Below are 13,211 nucleotides of genomic sequence, written 5' to 3' on the forward strand. Positions count from 1 at the left end.
CTTCCAATCCATCCAAATGCAGACTGGCCCAATCAGTCATGAAATACTTCGGGTTCTTTGTAGGCAATGGTGGTGTGCAACCTCAACACGAGAAAGTGAAAGCCGTACTAAATACTTCTTCACCGAAAACTAAAAGAGCTCTCAGAGCATTTCTAGGGTTAATTGGTTATTACTGTAGGTTTATCCCATACTTCTCGGACAGGACACCTAGACTGACAGATAAACTAAAGAATGGCAAGCCCCATAAAATTCATTGGACGTACGAGGATGATATATGTTACAACAACCTAAAACAAACCCTGTGCCAGAACCCAATCCCAAAGGTAGCAGATTCCTCAAAATAATTTGTACTGCAGACAGACGCCTCCCTTACAGGGTTAGGAGCAGTATTACCACTAATTTGCGATGGATTGGAACATCCCATCTTGTTTAGGAGTCGTAAAACTTTCCCACATCAAAAAAGTACTGTGTGCTCGAATTAGAGGACCTTGCCATCAAGTGGGCTATTATCCATCTTAGTGACTACCACTTAGGAAGAAAGTTTACACTTGCCACTGACCATTCTCCACTAGTTTGGATGAGCCAATGAAAAAACTCTAAACCTCGAGTCATGCAATGGTTCTTAGACCTGAAACACTACTCTTTCGCTGTGAATCAACAAAAAGGTAAAGACCAAGGGAATGTGGCTTTCCTCTCTCGGTTCCCCGGTGAAACAGATGAGGCTACATCGCATAGGGGAAGGGTAGGCGAGCAACCTGAAGGTGTCTCACCCGCTAGTCCCTGGGGATCTGTCATCCAGGTGGCTAGGACATGGCCATCGCTTTTGGATCCAGTTCTTGGGGGTGGACCAGTGCGGAAGGATAACCTGGATGATGGGTCCTTAGAGAGGGGGAGTAGGACACTGGAGGGTGAGATGCGGTATCCTCTTCCCAATAACACCTTTTCCCCATCGTACCAGGTAGGATTCCTAGAAATTCAACCCCCCGCCCTTTTCGATACAAACACTTTCACACAGACAGTTCACCATGAGCGAAAATTGACTCACACCAGAGTCATATCTCTGACATGTCCCCATACCATGGACAGGCAAGGTCAGACAATTACCTTGGAACAGCTGCAGAATACACCACACCACACTTGCAACAGGAAGTTAAGGACATATGTCATTCCAGCCTAAGATTTTAATGAGTTTGGGAGTAACATAACTATGAAGAAAAATGGACAATCATTTCAGGGTGCTTACCACTCTTTAGACTCTATTTCGCATTCAACCTTTACATTAGATCAGAGATATGGTTTGATGTGGCCGTCTCTACTGCAAAAATATCTACTACAAACATTTTAACAAAAAAAAATTTGCATTGCCCATTCCTTACTTTAAAAAACAACTTAAGCAATTGAATTTGAATGTTTCACCCCTTTAAACCTTCAGCGTGGAGGACTCACTTCAAAACAGGTGTTACACTTTCCTTCACTTCCCACTACCAACCAGACCCTAAGCCCATGCCAAAGAGATTCCACTTTATTTACGGCCCACGTTACGGAGGTCAATCATCTTGTATCACATTATTTTCTTGTAGACAAAAATCACATTTTAGGTTCAACAAACACTCCTTCATGCTCCTGTTCAAAAATGCATTGTCACAGTAAGAATGTCAACCTGAGGTTTGGTTCCTGCGGGTGTGAGGTATGCCTGGTGCAGTGGCTGCCATGCTGACGAGTGGCGGATTGCTGTTTGGATCAAAAGGTGCAGTACTAATGGTGGTGGGTGGTTGCGTGGTAGAGGGCTGAGTAAGGTCGGGTGTCGGAGCACTTCCTGTAGAAAGTGAACAAGGACAATATTTTACAATGCTCCACCAATTAATTATGAGACACATGCAATGTGAAATCCTACACTAGACACTAAATAAGGTACAACCGTTACACACAAATAGTATCTCATTCCAGCACATAGAATTGAACAGAAAAGCTCAATAAATACTTACAGGAAAAAAGGTGGGACAATTCAAACTGAACAAATATTCAATTATCATTTATATGGAAGCATGATTTCTTGTTTCTGTATGTACATGATATTGGTTTTAATAAATGTGTACAAACAAAGCATTTTTCTGCAGTCCGCAAAATTGTATTTAATGATCTTGTATTTAATCTTGACTGAAAACCTCTTTGCTTTCATAAAATGTTGTATCAACCATATCATTGTTTGTAATGTTTATCTTTTTAGGATTGGTTGTAACATGTTTTGCTTTCTAAAACAGATTGAAATTTATGAAAATATTAAACAAAAGAGAATCACATTTAATCACATGTATACGTTTTACTGCATCCGGTACACTAGCATTTGTGTATTGAGAATGTGAGAAACCACTGCAAATGCAACACTCGAATTACACTTTAAAGCAGTCATGAAAGACATTTTTCCAGAATAGTAATAATTTGAGAAAGAGTTATACAATATGGCCTTCAGGAAAAAGTTCAGAAAAGGAAAGAAGCATACTTAAGGCATGTTAAGGAATAAAGGGTGTTCAAAGATAACACATTTTTAAATCATGTCTTTTGAATAGTATAGCCATCATCTATTGTTGTGATCGACTTATTGGCTGGATTCCTGTAGTAGTCACGTAAAGGTGTGGTCTAAACTGTTGTTGATAGTTGGTAGGAAACCATGAGGTTTCTTATCGGGCTGTGTATGGCAGGTGATGTGCGTGGAATCTCTGAGTGGGGAAGAGCTCTTCCATGTGCATCGCCAGACATTGCTACCAACCTCCTGGGTGTGGATAGAATTTGCAAGCCTTCAAATCTGAGAGAGGAGGCAGAGTGAGTGCTTAGCTGAAGGGTTGTGCTGCATCTAATAGAGTAGTTTATAATATAATGAAAAAAGGGCTATTAAAGTATTTTTACTTTCCCTTCTCAATGTTTTGAGGACCAATATTTGTTTTACAGTTTGGACTTCTATGGTTTGAGCATGCCCCCACCTTACGTTAATACCGTTATGAGCAATCTTGAATTTGAGCATGTTCTACAACACTAGCTGTTCATGACTTAACATATGCCATTCTAGCATATGTTCAAGGTCGATATCAGTCGGTAATTCATGGAGGCACTTCTCTTCCCCTTCTCAAACATCGGAATTACCACTGATTGCTTCTGTAAGATGGCAACCAAGATACCATCAACAGAGTGGTCTGCAGCCATGGGGCGCTCATTTGAATATCTCTGTTAGGTATCCAACTGATGCGGAGTGTGAGATAAAAGAATACTGAGATTGAAGTGGTTATGCAATGGGTTTTGCTAAATCCTGTGCACATTCAAAAGTCTTTGATAGTTTAAAGTACATCGCAATTGGTCAGAGCCCAGTTTAGGGAGACTAATTGACCAAGAGACAGGGATCTGAGCCTGGCTGAAGGGGATCCGGGATGAACTGTGAGTCACCCATGAAGAACTCTCAGACATTGGCATGAAAGGGATCTGAGCCCGGCAGAGGGGGATCCAATGTGGAACTTTTGAGTTAAAAAGGATCTGAGCCTGGCAGAGGGGGGTGCAAGGTGAACACCCTACTTGAAAGAAAGGAATGTTTTTTTTATTATTTTTGTACAGCAGGCCCTCCGAGCCAACAGACTTACCAGGAGCAAAGAGGCTTGGACACAGAAGGTCCTGAAGTGTGGAAATCGAACTGTATGTTCATACTGCAGGGCCAGAGTGTGTGCTTTGCTCAAGTGACCCACCTTGCCCCGTGTTGAAAACGTGGGGAAGGGAGGCCAACTGCCAAATCATCCTGACTTATCAGTTTTTCGAACATTTCTTTCTTTTTCATGATCTTCACCACACAATATTTACAAATTAGTAGTAAGGATTGGCAATAGGTTTTTTAGTATAGGCCCTTTTATGTTGAAACGACCCCGCTAGGACTGGCATCTTTATTATTTGATGGTCGTACCTTGCTCTCATCTTAGATTTAGATAGGTGTTCATCTTACCCTTGCAAAAATTCAATAAACATCCTTGAACTATGGTCATTTATGTCTGTCTTACTATTGATACCATGCCTTCCTACAATTGATACTGGTACGACTGTGCCCTGTGTGAAGAGAAATGGGGGTGGAAAGACGCAAGTTAAAAATTATTCTGAAAGTTTGCAATAGTAGACGGTGACCAGGAAGAACCATGCTCATTCTGTTTGTTGCAATGATAGATGTTGTTGAAGTGCAAAAAAAGGGGTAGCGGGTGCCCCTCTATATGCCCCTCTCTAGAATGAACATGGCATGATAATACTCTCTGTGGTTTGTTTCCCACTTTGAGAGCCTGCAGCCATCGCTTTTTGCTCACTGTACTTTTCACAAAGGAGGAATACCCATTTGCATGTCAGTGTTTGTCCCGCCCACAAGGACAGTCCAGCACCGAAATGCCAGGCAATCGCCTTTGAACAAGAGTACCAACAACAACCCCAGACACGGCGTTTCAGCCTTGCTGGGCCTCAGTGAGGTGGAGTTGTGCCTCTCTGAGCACCGTGAGCAAGGTGTCCACGTCTGGGTTCCCCCAGGTAACTTAGGGTGACAAACCCCAGGTTCCTTTCAAAAATACAAAAAAAAGGTAGTAGGCATGCTTCAATAACAGTGTACCAACTTGATCTGTACATTCATTTCAAGGTCTTTAAGAGATACTTATTGTATGTATCCATTGTTTATGGTTTGCAGCAAACCTTACATTAAAATACATTCTTACATAAAGAAACTAATATATTCGTAGTATGTTAAAACATACTATTTTGCAAAATACAACAAAATAAATAAAAGCATATGTTATATTGCTTCAAAACATCAATTATTATTTTTATAAATACTATTATAAAATTATAGGGTTACAAAATCGCAGTAAATCCAATGTCAATGAAACTTGATTCCCCAGCATTAAACATCTCCAGATTGATCACGCTCAACAAAATCCAGTTGATGAATAGAGGATCCAAAACAGAACAATCTAAGTGATTTAATATATAACAAATAAAAACAAAGACTATTTGTGAACCTCTAATCTCAGCGCCTGTGTCCCACGGAACCCGCCGGCTGCCTCCCAGGCCCTGCTGCATCATTTACCCACCACCCAAACCATTGTTTCCTCCACAGCCCCACTTACTTGTTTGCAATGTCGCCCCCCCCCCACCGCAGCAGCTTCACTTTACGGCCAACATGGAGACAGAAGAGGTGCTCGGTACGGAGCCCCCCCCCTTCTCCAAAGATGTCGGCCATCTTAGTGAAGTATTTTCATTCTAAGAATGGAACGCACCTGAGGTCCTATTCTTAGAATGAAAATACTATTTTTCCCCATTCTTTGAATGAAAATGCATTTGTTTTTTTTTACACCCCTGGTTACTGCTTTGGTAACCCTGAGTGCTAATAGCGCTATCACCCTGTTCTAAGGGTTGGAACGGGGGTAACATCACATTGCCCATGTTATAGGCCCACGCTTCGCGCTGGCCTATAACTTGCCCAAATACACCGCATTCCTGCCCTTGGAACCGGGTGATAACACTATATAACAGGGTTCTACAGCAGAACTTGCATTACTGAAAGCACGGTTCTATGTTGTTTTGTAGACATATATCAAAAATGTTTTTTTCAAACTCATTATTTCTAAAAAGCTCATTGACATTCTTTGTTTCCCCTTCCCTAGATGTTAAACTCTACCCCAACCACCTCCTTGCCCCTTTTAATCCCTTACCCCACCGCCCAACATTTTCAATGAGTTTTTCAGTGTCATTTAAAAAAAAAAATGACATTGAAAAAACATCTGTTGGCAAATCAATGCGATACCGAAACCACATATGCAACCTTGATGTAACAAACAGTTGTAGCACCAATACTATCCCTAGTACTTTACAGATTACACACGAGACCCAATTCGATTAAACACACCAAGGGAGGTGGTAACAGATAACAGTGGCAAAATCAAAGAGGACCAAAAAGACCCCACCGCCCAATCCCCTGCCCTTCCCCAGTCATGCGCCACAGCAAGAGAGATTGGCGAAGAGTAGCCTGCACCAAAGCAGGCAGATTCAGGGAAAGACACCCTACACACAAAATGTATGCATTCAGGAAAGACCAGCCAGGTAACACATTAAACTGATGCATTAGTTTAAACATGCTCCACCAAGATAATTAGGGCAGCTCAGTCGTGCATATCTTCCTCAAAATCTACTGAAACCAGCCGTGCTTCCATTTAGCAGCCAATCTCACAACAGACCAAAGCACAATTTCACTGCAAAATCCCGGCCGAGTAACTAGTAGCATACTAGGTGCAACCAGCACATTGCACTCAAAGGAACAGTGGGGAAAGTTAGCCTCTATGCTTAGAGAGGAAGCAGGGCTGGCCAACGGACCACAACTAGGAGTGTTAAAGGGTACCACTGAGTTGCGATTGGATTTGTGCTGAAGATGTACTTGTGAAGCACTGGTGAGATCAACCAATGCACTAACCATTCCTCCCCACTCCTGCTCCTCCAACATAACCTAAGTCACTATACAGGACTATGGGCTAGCCACACTACACATAGACACATCTAGCATTCATTGAAATCTCACACTGAACTAACTTTCAGAGACTCTGGACATAACCTTAGGCGGAACATACCAGTGCACTTAAACCATCAATCCATCCACAACACACACCCCCACACCAACATAACTCCATCACACACCTTACAGACAACCGTGACAATGGACCCCCTTATGGATATACCTAACCGGTGTACACAAACGTACTTCCACCCAAACCGCACACTACCCTCCACCATTGGTCGAAGCGGGTGGGAGCGGTGCTTCTCTCCTATTTAAAAAACAGTTTTACTGTTCCTATCCTTTTTTTTAACGTTCTGGAATGGTTTTGTTTTAAAATAAAAGTGTAGGAAGAAGTTGATACTTGCACTTCACTACACTGCACTGCACTAAACATTCCCTTAAACAGCAGATGTGTTTTTTGGGGGGTTTGGATTGCATATAGGATGTGGTGTGGTGATGGGGTTTGTGGGGAACGGGAGCAGGCCAGCAGGGAACATAGTTCCACTACTTCTTTATGTACACTTTGACCACTGCCTACAAGCCAACATAAACACTAGCACACTTCGAAGGCACTTAGTCTTCTCCTGGTTCTGAACCTATCCTAACATCCTATCCTCACTAACACACCCCGCCCTCTTTTCTTGCAGAGACACATGAGTGCCAGGAGACTGCCCTTGGGTGGTAGTGGTGCTCCATATAAATCAACATAACAGAATATAACATTGAATATAAAGTACATGTGAGACTCAATTCAGTAACATGCAGGGCACTTCATTATATAGCTTTATTTTATAAAAATGGGAAGGATAAGAGCTGGCAAAATCAGATATTAAAAATATTAGTTTTCAAATGTTTCTAGTTACAATTTAAATCTCAAATAAATATCTCTCTCTCTAAAAATCCCAAAATGAAACATTCAATATAGAGGATGAAAGGATCCAAAATTGGCCTGAATAGAAAAGTAATTACAAATCTTAAACTCAACTAGAAAAGTACTTTTTTTCATATCCTCAATGGACCTTAATTGGAATTAAAGAGTATTCGACTTAGCTGTCCATATTTGTATATATGACTTCCATATCCAAAGCATACATAGATAATGTAGCCACTTGTAAATTAATTGCTTGAGTTGGAATTGGTTTCAGTAAACGTAAAGATCTTTCCAAACGCTACCTTTCCATAGATTCATGTACTGATCCATATACTGATCCGACAAAAGAAGTGTAATTGTAATTCCATAACAGAATGATGGAACCATCTTCTGTGAACACAGCTTATTCATAATCGTTATTATTATTATTAATATTACTATTATTATGGTATTTATTGAGCACAAACATAGCTTTGGGATGCAAGGGAGTGCTTTACAAGTCATAGGGGGAAGGGCACAGTGAGGGAAACTGAGAAACAAGGGCATGGGGAGCTGTTAGGCAAGAATTGGTGTAGCAACCCTTTTGGAGACTACACAACCCTTGTCCTCTTGGTATTGGATAACCCACTTATTGGTATAGGTCTGTACTACAGAAGTTGGTAGTGTGACTGAGCAGCCAGACATCTGTAGAGCTGTAGCAATCAAATCCACCAATACAATTATCCAAATAACACTTACACTCAAGGTTTCTAGTTAAAATAATTATTTGATATGATATGATATTTTTAATTTGTTTATTTTTATATTTGTAAAGCGCCTGGCAGCCCGGAGGCATCGCGGCGCTGTTTCAAGAATGTGACTTAGTTACAGGGGGGGGTACGTGCATAAATTATACATTGTTTACAGGCAGTGTACCAATGGTCATAAGTTATACATTTTTTACCGCCAGTGGTCCAATGGACATATGCCTTGATATGATATGGCATTTATAACACGCCTATACACAAGTGTTTTGAGGAGCGGCGAGGCAAGGGAGGGGGAACAGAGGGAAGACAGATGATGATCTTACTAGGCCAGGTGTCATTCAGATTGCGCAAGTGCATTGGAAGGGGGAAAGGGAAAAGTGCGAGGGAGAGGGGAAAGTGCAATACATGGGAGATGGGAAAGTGCAGTACATGGGATAATAGAATAAATAAGATAAATAAACGGCCGGATGCTGGCAAGTGAAAGGTAAGAGCAGACATCAGTGCTGGTGGAGGACTGTAGGGATACAGAATACAGTCCCCAGGTGCGGGGGTTGCCAGGGAGGCAGTGCAGGTGTGCAAATGGCGATGCCTGGGCCCAAGGTCACAAAGGGTGGCCAGGTAGCCAGTGCAGTTTCAGCCAGGAATTCAGCAAGGGGAGAGAAAGAAGAAGCAAAGAGGAAGGTTTTGAGGTGCTTCCGGAACTGGATATGGTTCTCCTCAAGTTTCAGGGAGGCAGGAAGGCTGGTCCAGAGGGAGGCCCCTGTCGAGGAGAGAGATCTACCACCAACTCGTTGCTTGGAGAAGCAACAGACCCTGAGGGAGTTGGAGGCGGATTAGCGAAGAGCTCGAGAAGGAAGATATTTGGGAAGAAAGAGTTGAAGGTAGGGTGGCCCCAGGTCCCAGAAGGCCTTGTAGACAATGCAAAGGGTTTTGAACTTAATCCTTGCAGCCACTGGGAGCCAGTGCAGAGATTTCAGTCCTGGAGAGGTACGATCGTGGGCTTGAAGCCAAGGACAAGTCTCGCAGTCCTGTTCGGAATAAGTTGCAGAGGGCGGAGAGTAGAGGCAAGCAGATTTAGATAGAGGCTGTTGCAATAGTCCAGCTTAGAGAGAACCAGGGCTCTGGAGACGGTGAGCTTCTGGGGGAAGAAGAGGGAAGGAAGAATACCCCTGAGGAGGTGCAGCTGGTAGTGTGACTTCTTAGAGACGTCAGAGATGTGAGGGGGAAAAAGAGAGTGAGTCGAAGATGACCCTGAGGTTTTTTGCCTTGCAGGTGGGAGCAGGAAGAGGGCCAAGAGAGGCCGGCCAGAGAGCTGCAGGGAAGGAGGGAGTGGGTGTGTCAATGAGTAAAATCTCAGTCTTACTGGATTTAAGGCAGAGATCATTGACGGAACACCACTCCTGGATAGCAGACAGACAGTCAGAGATGAGGGAAGGTGAGGAGGAGGCCGAGGGTAGCCTGAAAATTAGCTGAGTATCATTCGCATAGCACTGAAAGTTGGGGCAGAGAGCGGTGATGCGGTGGGCAAGGAGTGCCAGGTATTGGTTGAAAAGCCAGGGAGAGAGGTTAGATCCCTGGAGGACACCACAGGTAGAGAAAAAGGTATTGGAGAGCAAGGACCTGAGTTGGACCTGGGAGGGTCGGTCGGAGAGGAAAGAGTTCAGCCATGCCAGAGCCTGACCAGTGATACCCAGGTTATCACGGAGACGGCTGAGCAGGATGGCATGGTGGACAGTGTCAAAGGCAGAAGAGAGATCAAGCAAGATGAGGACACATGGGGTGTTGGAGTCAAGGTTGGAGTGCAGGTCTTCACGGATGTTCAAGAGAGCAGTTTCCGTGCTTCTGGCAGCTCTGAAGCCAGACTGATGGTCATGAAGACAATCAACAGATTTGTTGTGGAGATTCAGCTGGGAGATGGCCAGTTTCTCCAGGAGCTTGCCCAGGAAGGGAGTGATGGAGATTGGGTGATAGTTAGAAGGGCAGGAGGGGTCGGCAGAAGGTTTCTTAAGAAGAGGGTGCACAGGGCAGTACTTCAGGGGGGATGGGAAGACTCCAGTGGCGAAGGAGTGATTGCAGAAATCAGCCAGGGCAGGAGCCAGGGAGTCGATATGGTGCTTGATCGTTTTGTAGGAACAGGGGTGAACCAGTTTCGACAAGACTTTCACAGATCTGCCTTGTCTAGAAGCTTTGTCTGCAGTGAAAAGGGGAAAGGCAAAGAAGGAGGGAGGGGGGTGGCTGCAGGAGGCCCAGAGGAGGAGCAGGTAATGGAGGTAGGGAGGCGATAGGAGGAGAGCGAGGACAGGATGTCCTGAGTTTTAGAAATGAAGTGAGAAGCCAGTGCCGTGCAGAGGGCCTGGGAAGGTACAGGAGAGGTAGAGACTGTGGTAGGATTGGCCAGTTCCTTACAGATTTTAAGAGTTCAGCCGAGTTGTTAGATGCCACAGAGATGAGGGCTTGGATATGAGCTCTCTTCTTAGTGAGGACGGAGAGCCGGTATTGCCTTTGCAGCTGGCGGCAGGCCAGTTTGTCAGAGGATGAACATGAAGCACACCATTTCCTCTCAGCCACCCTGCACTTGCGTTTTAGGGTGACAAGATCTGAATCATACCAGGAGTTACACTTGGCTTTGGGCTTCATGCGGATTCTCATGACAGGTGCAAGGATATCAAGAGTATCGGATATAGAAGAGTGGAGCATGGAGAGGGCTGTGTCAGGGTGAGAGTCAGCCAAAGGGGGAGGAGGGGTTGAGAAGGTGGTGGCGAAAGCCTCAACTGACATGCACTTCATGGGTCGGATGACGGAGAAGGTGGGTGGCAGTGATGGAGGTGGCTTGGCCTGAGGGGTAGGGAGGGTGAGGTGGGAGGATAGGAGAAAGTGATCACTCCAGGAGAGTGGAGTAAAGAGGGGGCCAGAGGAGATAAGAACATCCAGAGTGTGCCCTGCAGAGTGAGTCGGGCCAGAGGGGAGAATAGTGAGTGAGAGAGAGTCGCAGAGGTCACGAACGAGTCCAGAGGGAGGACAGGAGGCATCCAGGTGGATGTTGAAGTCTCCAAGAAAGAGTTCAGTAGTCGAGGCCAGGAGTGAGGAGGAGAGGTCCGCCCACTCAGAAAGGAAGGAGGAGATCTGACCAGGTGGCCGATAGATAGTAGCCACAGTAAGGGAATGGCTAGGGGAGAGAGAGAGCCTGCAGACGAGGCATTCAAAAGAGGAGTAGGCCTGTGTAGAAGTGACAGAGGCAGGAATCCACTCTGGGAAGATCAGAGCTACTCCCCCACCAGTTCGGTTGGACCTGGACGCTGAGAGGATCTTGTAGCCATCAGGTAGGAGCGTGTCAAAGCTAGTGACAGAGCTCGCCGTGAGCCATGTCTCAGTGAGACCGAGGACATCAAGGTCAAGTTCTTCCAGAAGGCGGCAGATATCAGAGGAGTGTTTGACAGCAGATGGAGAAGGTTGCCATCCTTGAAGAACTTCCGGGGAGGGGTACATATCGGAGGTATGCCCTTCGGAGGTGTAGAGGGAGCCCGAGAGGGGGCATAGAGGGAGGTAGAAGGTAAGATAGCCCCGGAGGAAGCAGAAGGGGGAGGCGAGGTAGCCAAGGAAGGGGGAGAGGGGACAGCAGGAGAAGAAAGGAAATTGATGAGGCGCGGAAAGCATCTATCAAAGAGGTGAAGGTTGGCCTGAGGGCCTTGGACCAAGATGGTCCCATTCGAGTAAACATTATTGATGACCTTGGAGGAGAGGAAGGAGGCCAGGAGGGCGTCCCAACAGTTGCCATCATTAATCGGAGAAGAGTAGAAAGGAGAGAGCACAGAGACCATATGAGGGGTCCATAGGTCTGGCGAAGGAACGACAAAGAGGATGTCGGTGAGACTTCCTTGGCGGAGGCACTGGTGTAGGTATCAGTGATAGGGAGGTCTGGGTTGGAGACCAGGATATCCTTTTTAAACTTCTTCCTACCATAATTAGTGAGGATAGTAGGACAGTCAATAGAGAAGCAGTTAGAAAAGATAGTGGAGACAGAGAGCACCATAGAGTAGGTGGGAGAGGAGAGAGGTGGAAGGGAGAGGGGGAGACACTCGAGAAGGACACTAGAGTAGGCAGACAAGACAGCGAGAGGCAAGCAGGTTGAGCAATAGGGCAGGACGACTACACTCCTGATTACAGAGCTCACAAAATGCACATTTTTAAGACGGGAGATAAAACACACCTAGTTTGAGAATCCTGAATGGAGGGAGAAAAGGCCTAGGTTTCCAATGCAATTTTAAATACTGATACAGTGCATATTATAAAAACAGCAGGAAAAACACACCTACGTTTGAGAATCCTGAATGGAGGGAGAAAAGGCCTAGGTTTCACAATGCAATTTTAAATAGTGATACAGTGCATATTATATATTTATGAATTTAACAGTTTTTTTTTAAATAAGCATTCTTTAAAAAGGGCAATGTGCAACAGTAAAAATACACTTCAAAATATTTTCTCAGAATCGATACAAAGCAAGTAGATACTCTTTAGAGGTGCTGCATACACACTTCCTACACCCTGAGGTGACTTCACTAGCTAGGACAGTAATGGCATTTATATATCACCTTTGAATTTGTACATTCTGAGGTTGGTAGAAAGGAAAGGTTCAAGGAAGGAAAAAGGTTAAATATGTTCTCAGAGCATGTGAGCACTTTAAATCTTCCAATTAAGTCTAGATAAAAAACCTTTCCAAGCAATATTAGTTTGAAACCAGTGCATCACCTAGGAGGGACAGTAAGAATGAAAGTCAATGGAATAGAATAGTCTACATGGAGCCAGGACAGCCAAAGTAATTTGGAGCAAAGTCTATGGAGCTGAGGAAATTCTTAGATAGTAAAAGTCTTGCACAAAGTTAGAGAGTTTGTTGAAGAAAAATCACTTTAGGGTCACAAGCTGTTATACTTGTGAAAGTTAGAGCTGATATCAACTCTAGAAAAGCAGCTACTGTAAGACTCAACAGAGAAGAGCAAGCTACAGACAATGACTAAGTACCCCAAAGTCAAGAACAGGATCT

General features: G+C 44.4%; 1 protein-coding gene across 7 annotated transcripts in view; it reads right to left on the reverse strand.

Moving 5' to 3' along the window:
* PTPRC (protein tyrosine phosphatase receptor type C) overlaps positions 1-13,211 on the reverse strand; it is an 846,024-nt gene that overhangs the window by 594,645 nt on the left and 238,168 nt on the right. For 4 of the 7 annotated variants that reach the window (XM_069641236.1, XM_069641235.1, XM_069641233.1 and 1 more), the window contains exon 4: positions 1,661-1,816. The exons of the other annotated variants lie outside the window; for them this stretch is intronic. In XM_069641236.1, coding sequence (XP_069497337.1) covers positions 1,661-1,816 — 156 coding nt within the window. The remainder of the gene's footprint in view (positions 1-1,660; positions 1,817-13,211) is intronic. 7 annotated transcript variants of the gene reach the window in all.

The sequence above is a fragment of the Ambystoma mexicanum genome, chromosome 1q (genome assembly GCF_040938575.1).
Source record: "Ambystoma mexicanum isolate Mex_15411 chromosome 1q, UKY_AmexF1_1, whole genome shotgun sequence".
In the NCBI taxonomy this organism is placed as follows: domain Eukaryota; kingdom Metazoa; phylum Chordata; class Amphibia; order Caudata; family Ambystomatidae; genus Ambystoma; species Ambystoma mexicanum.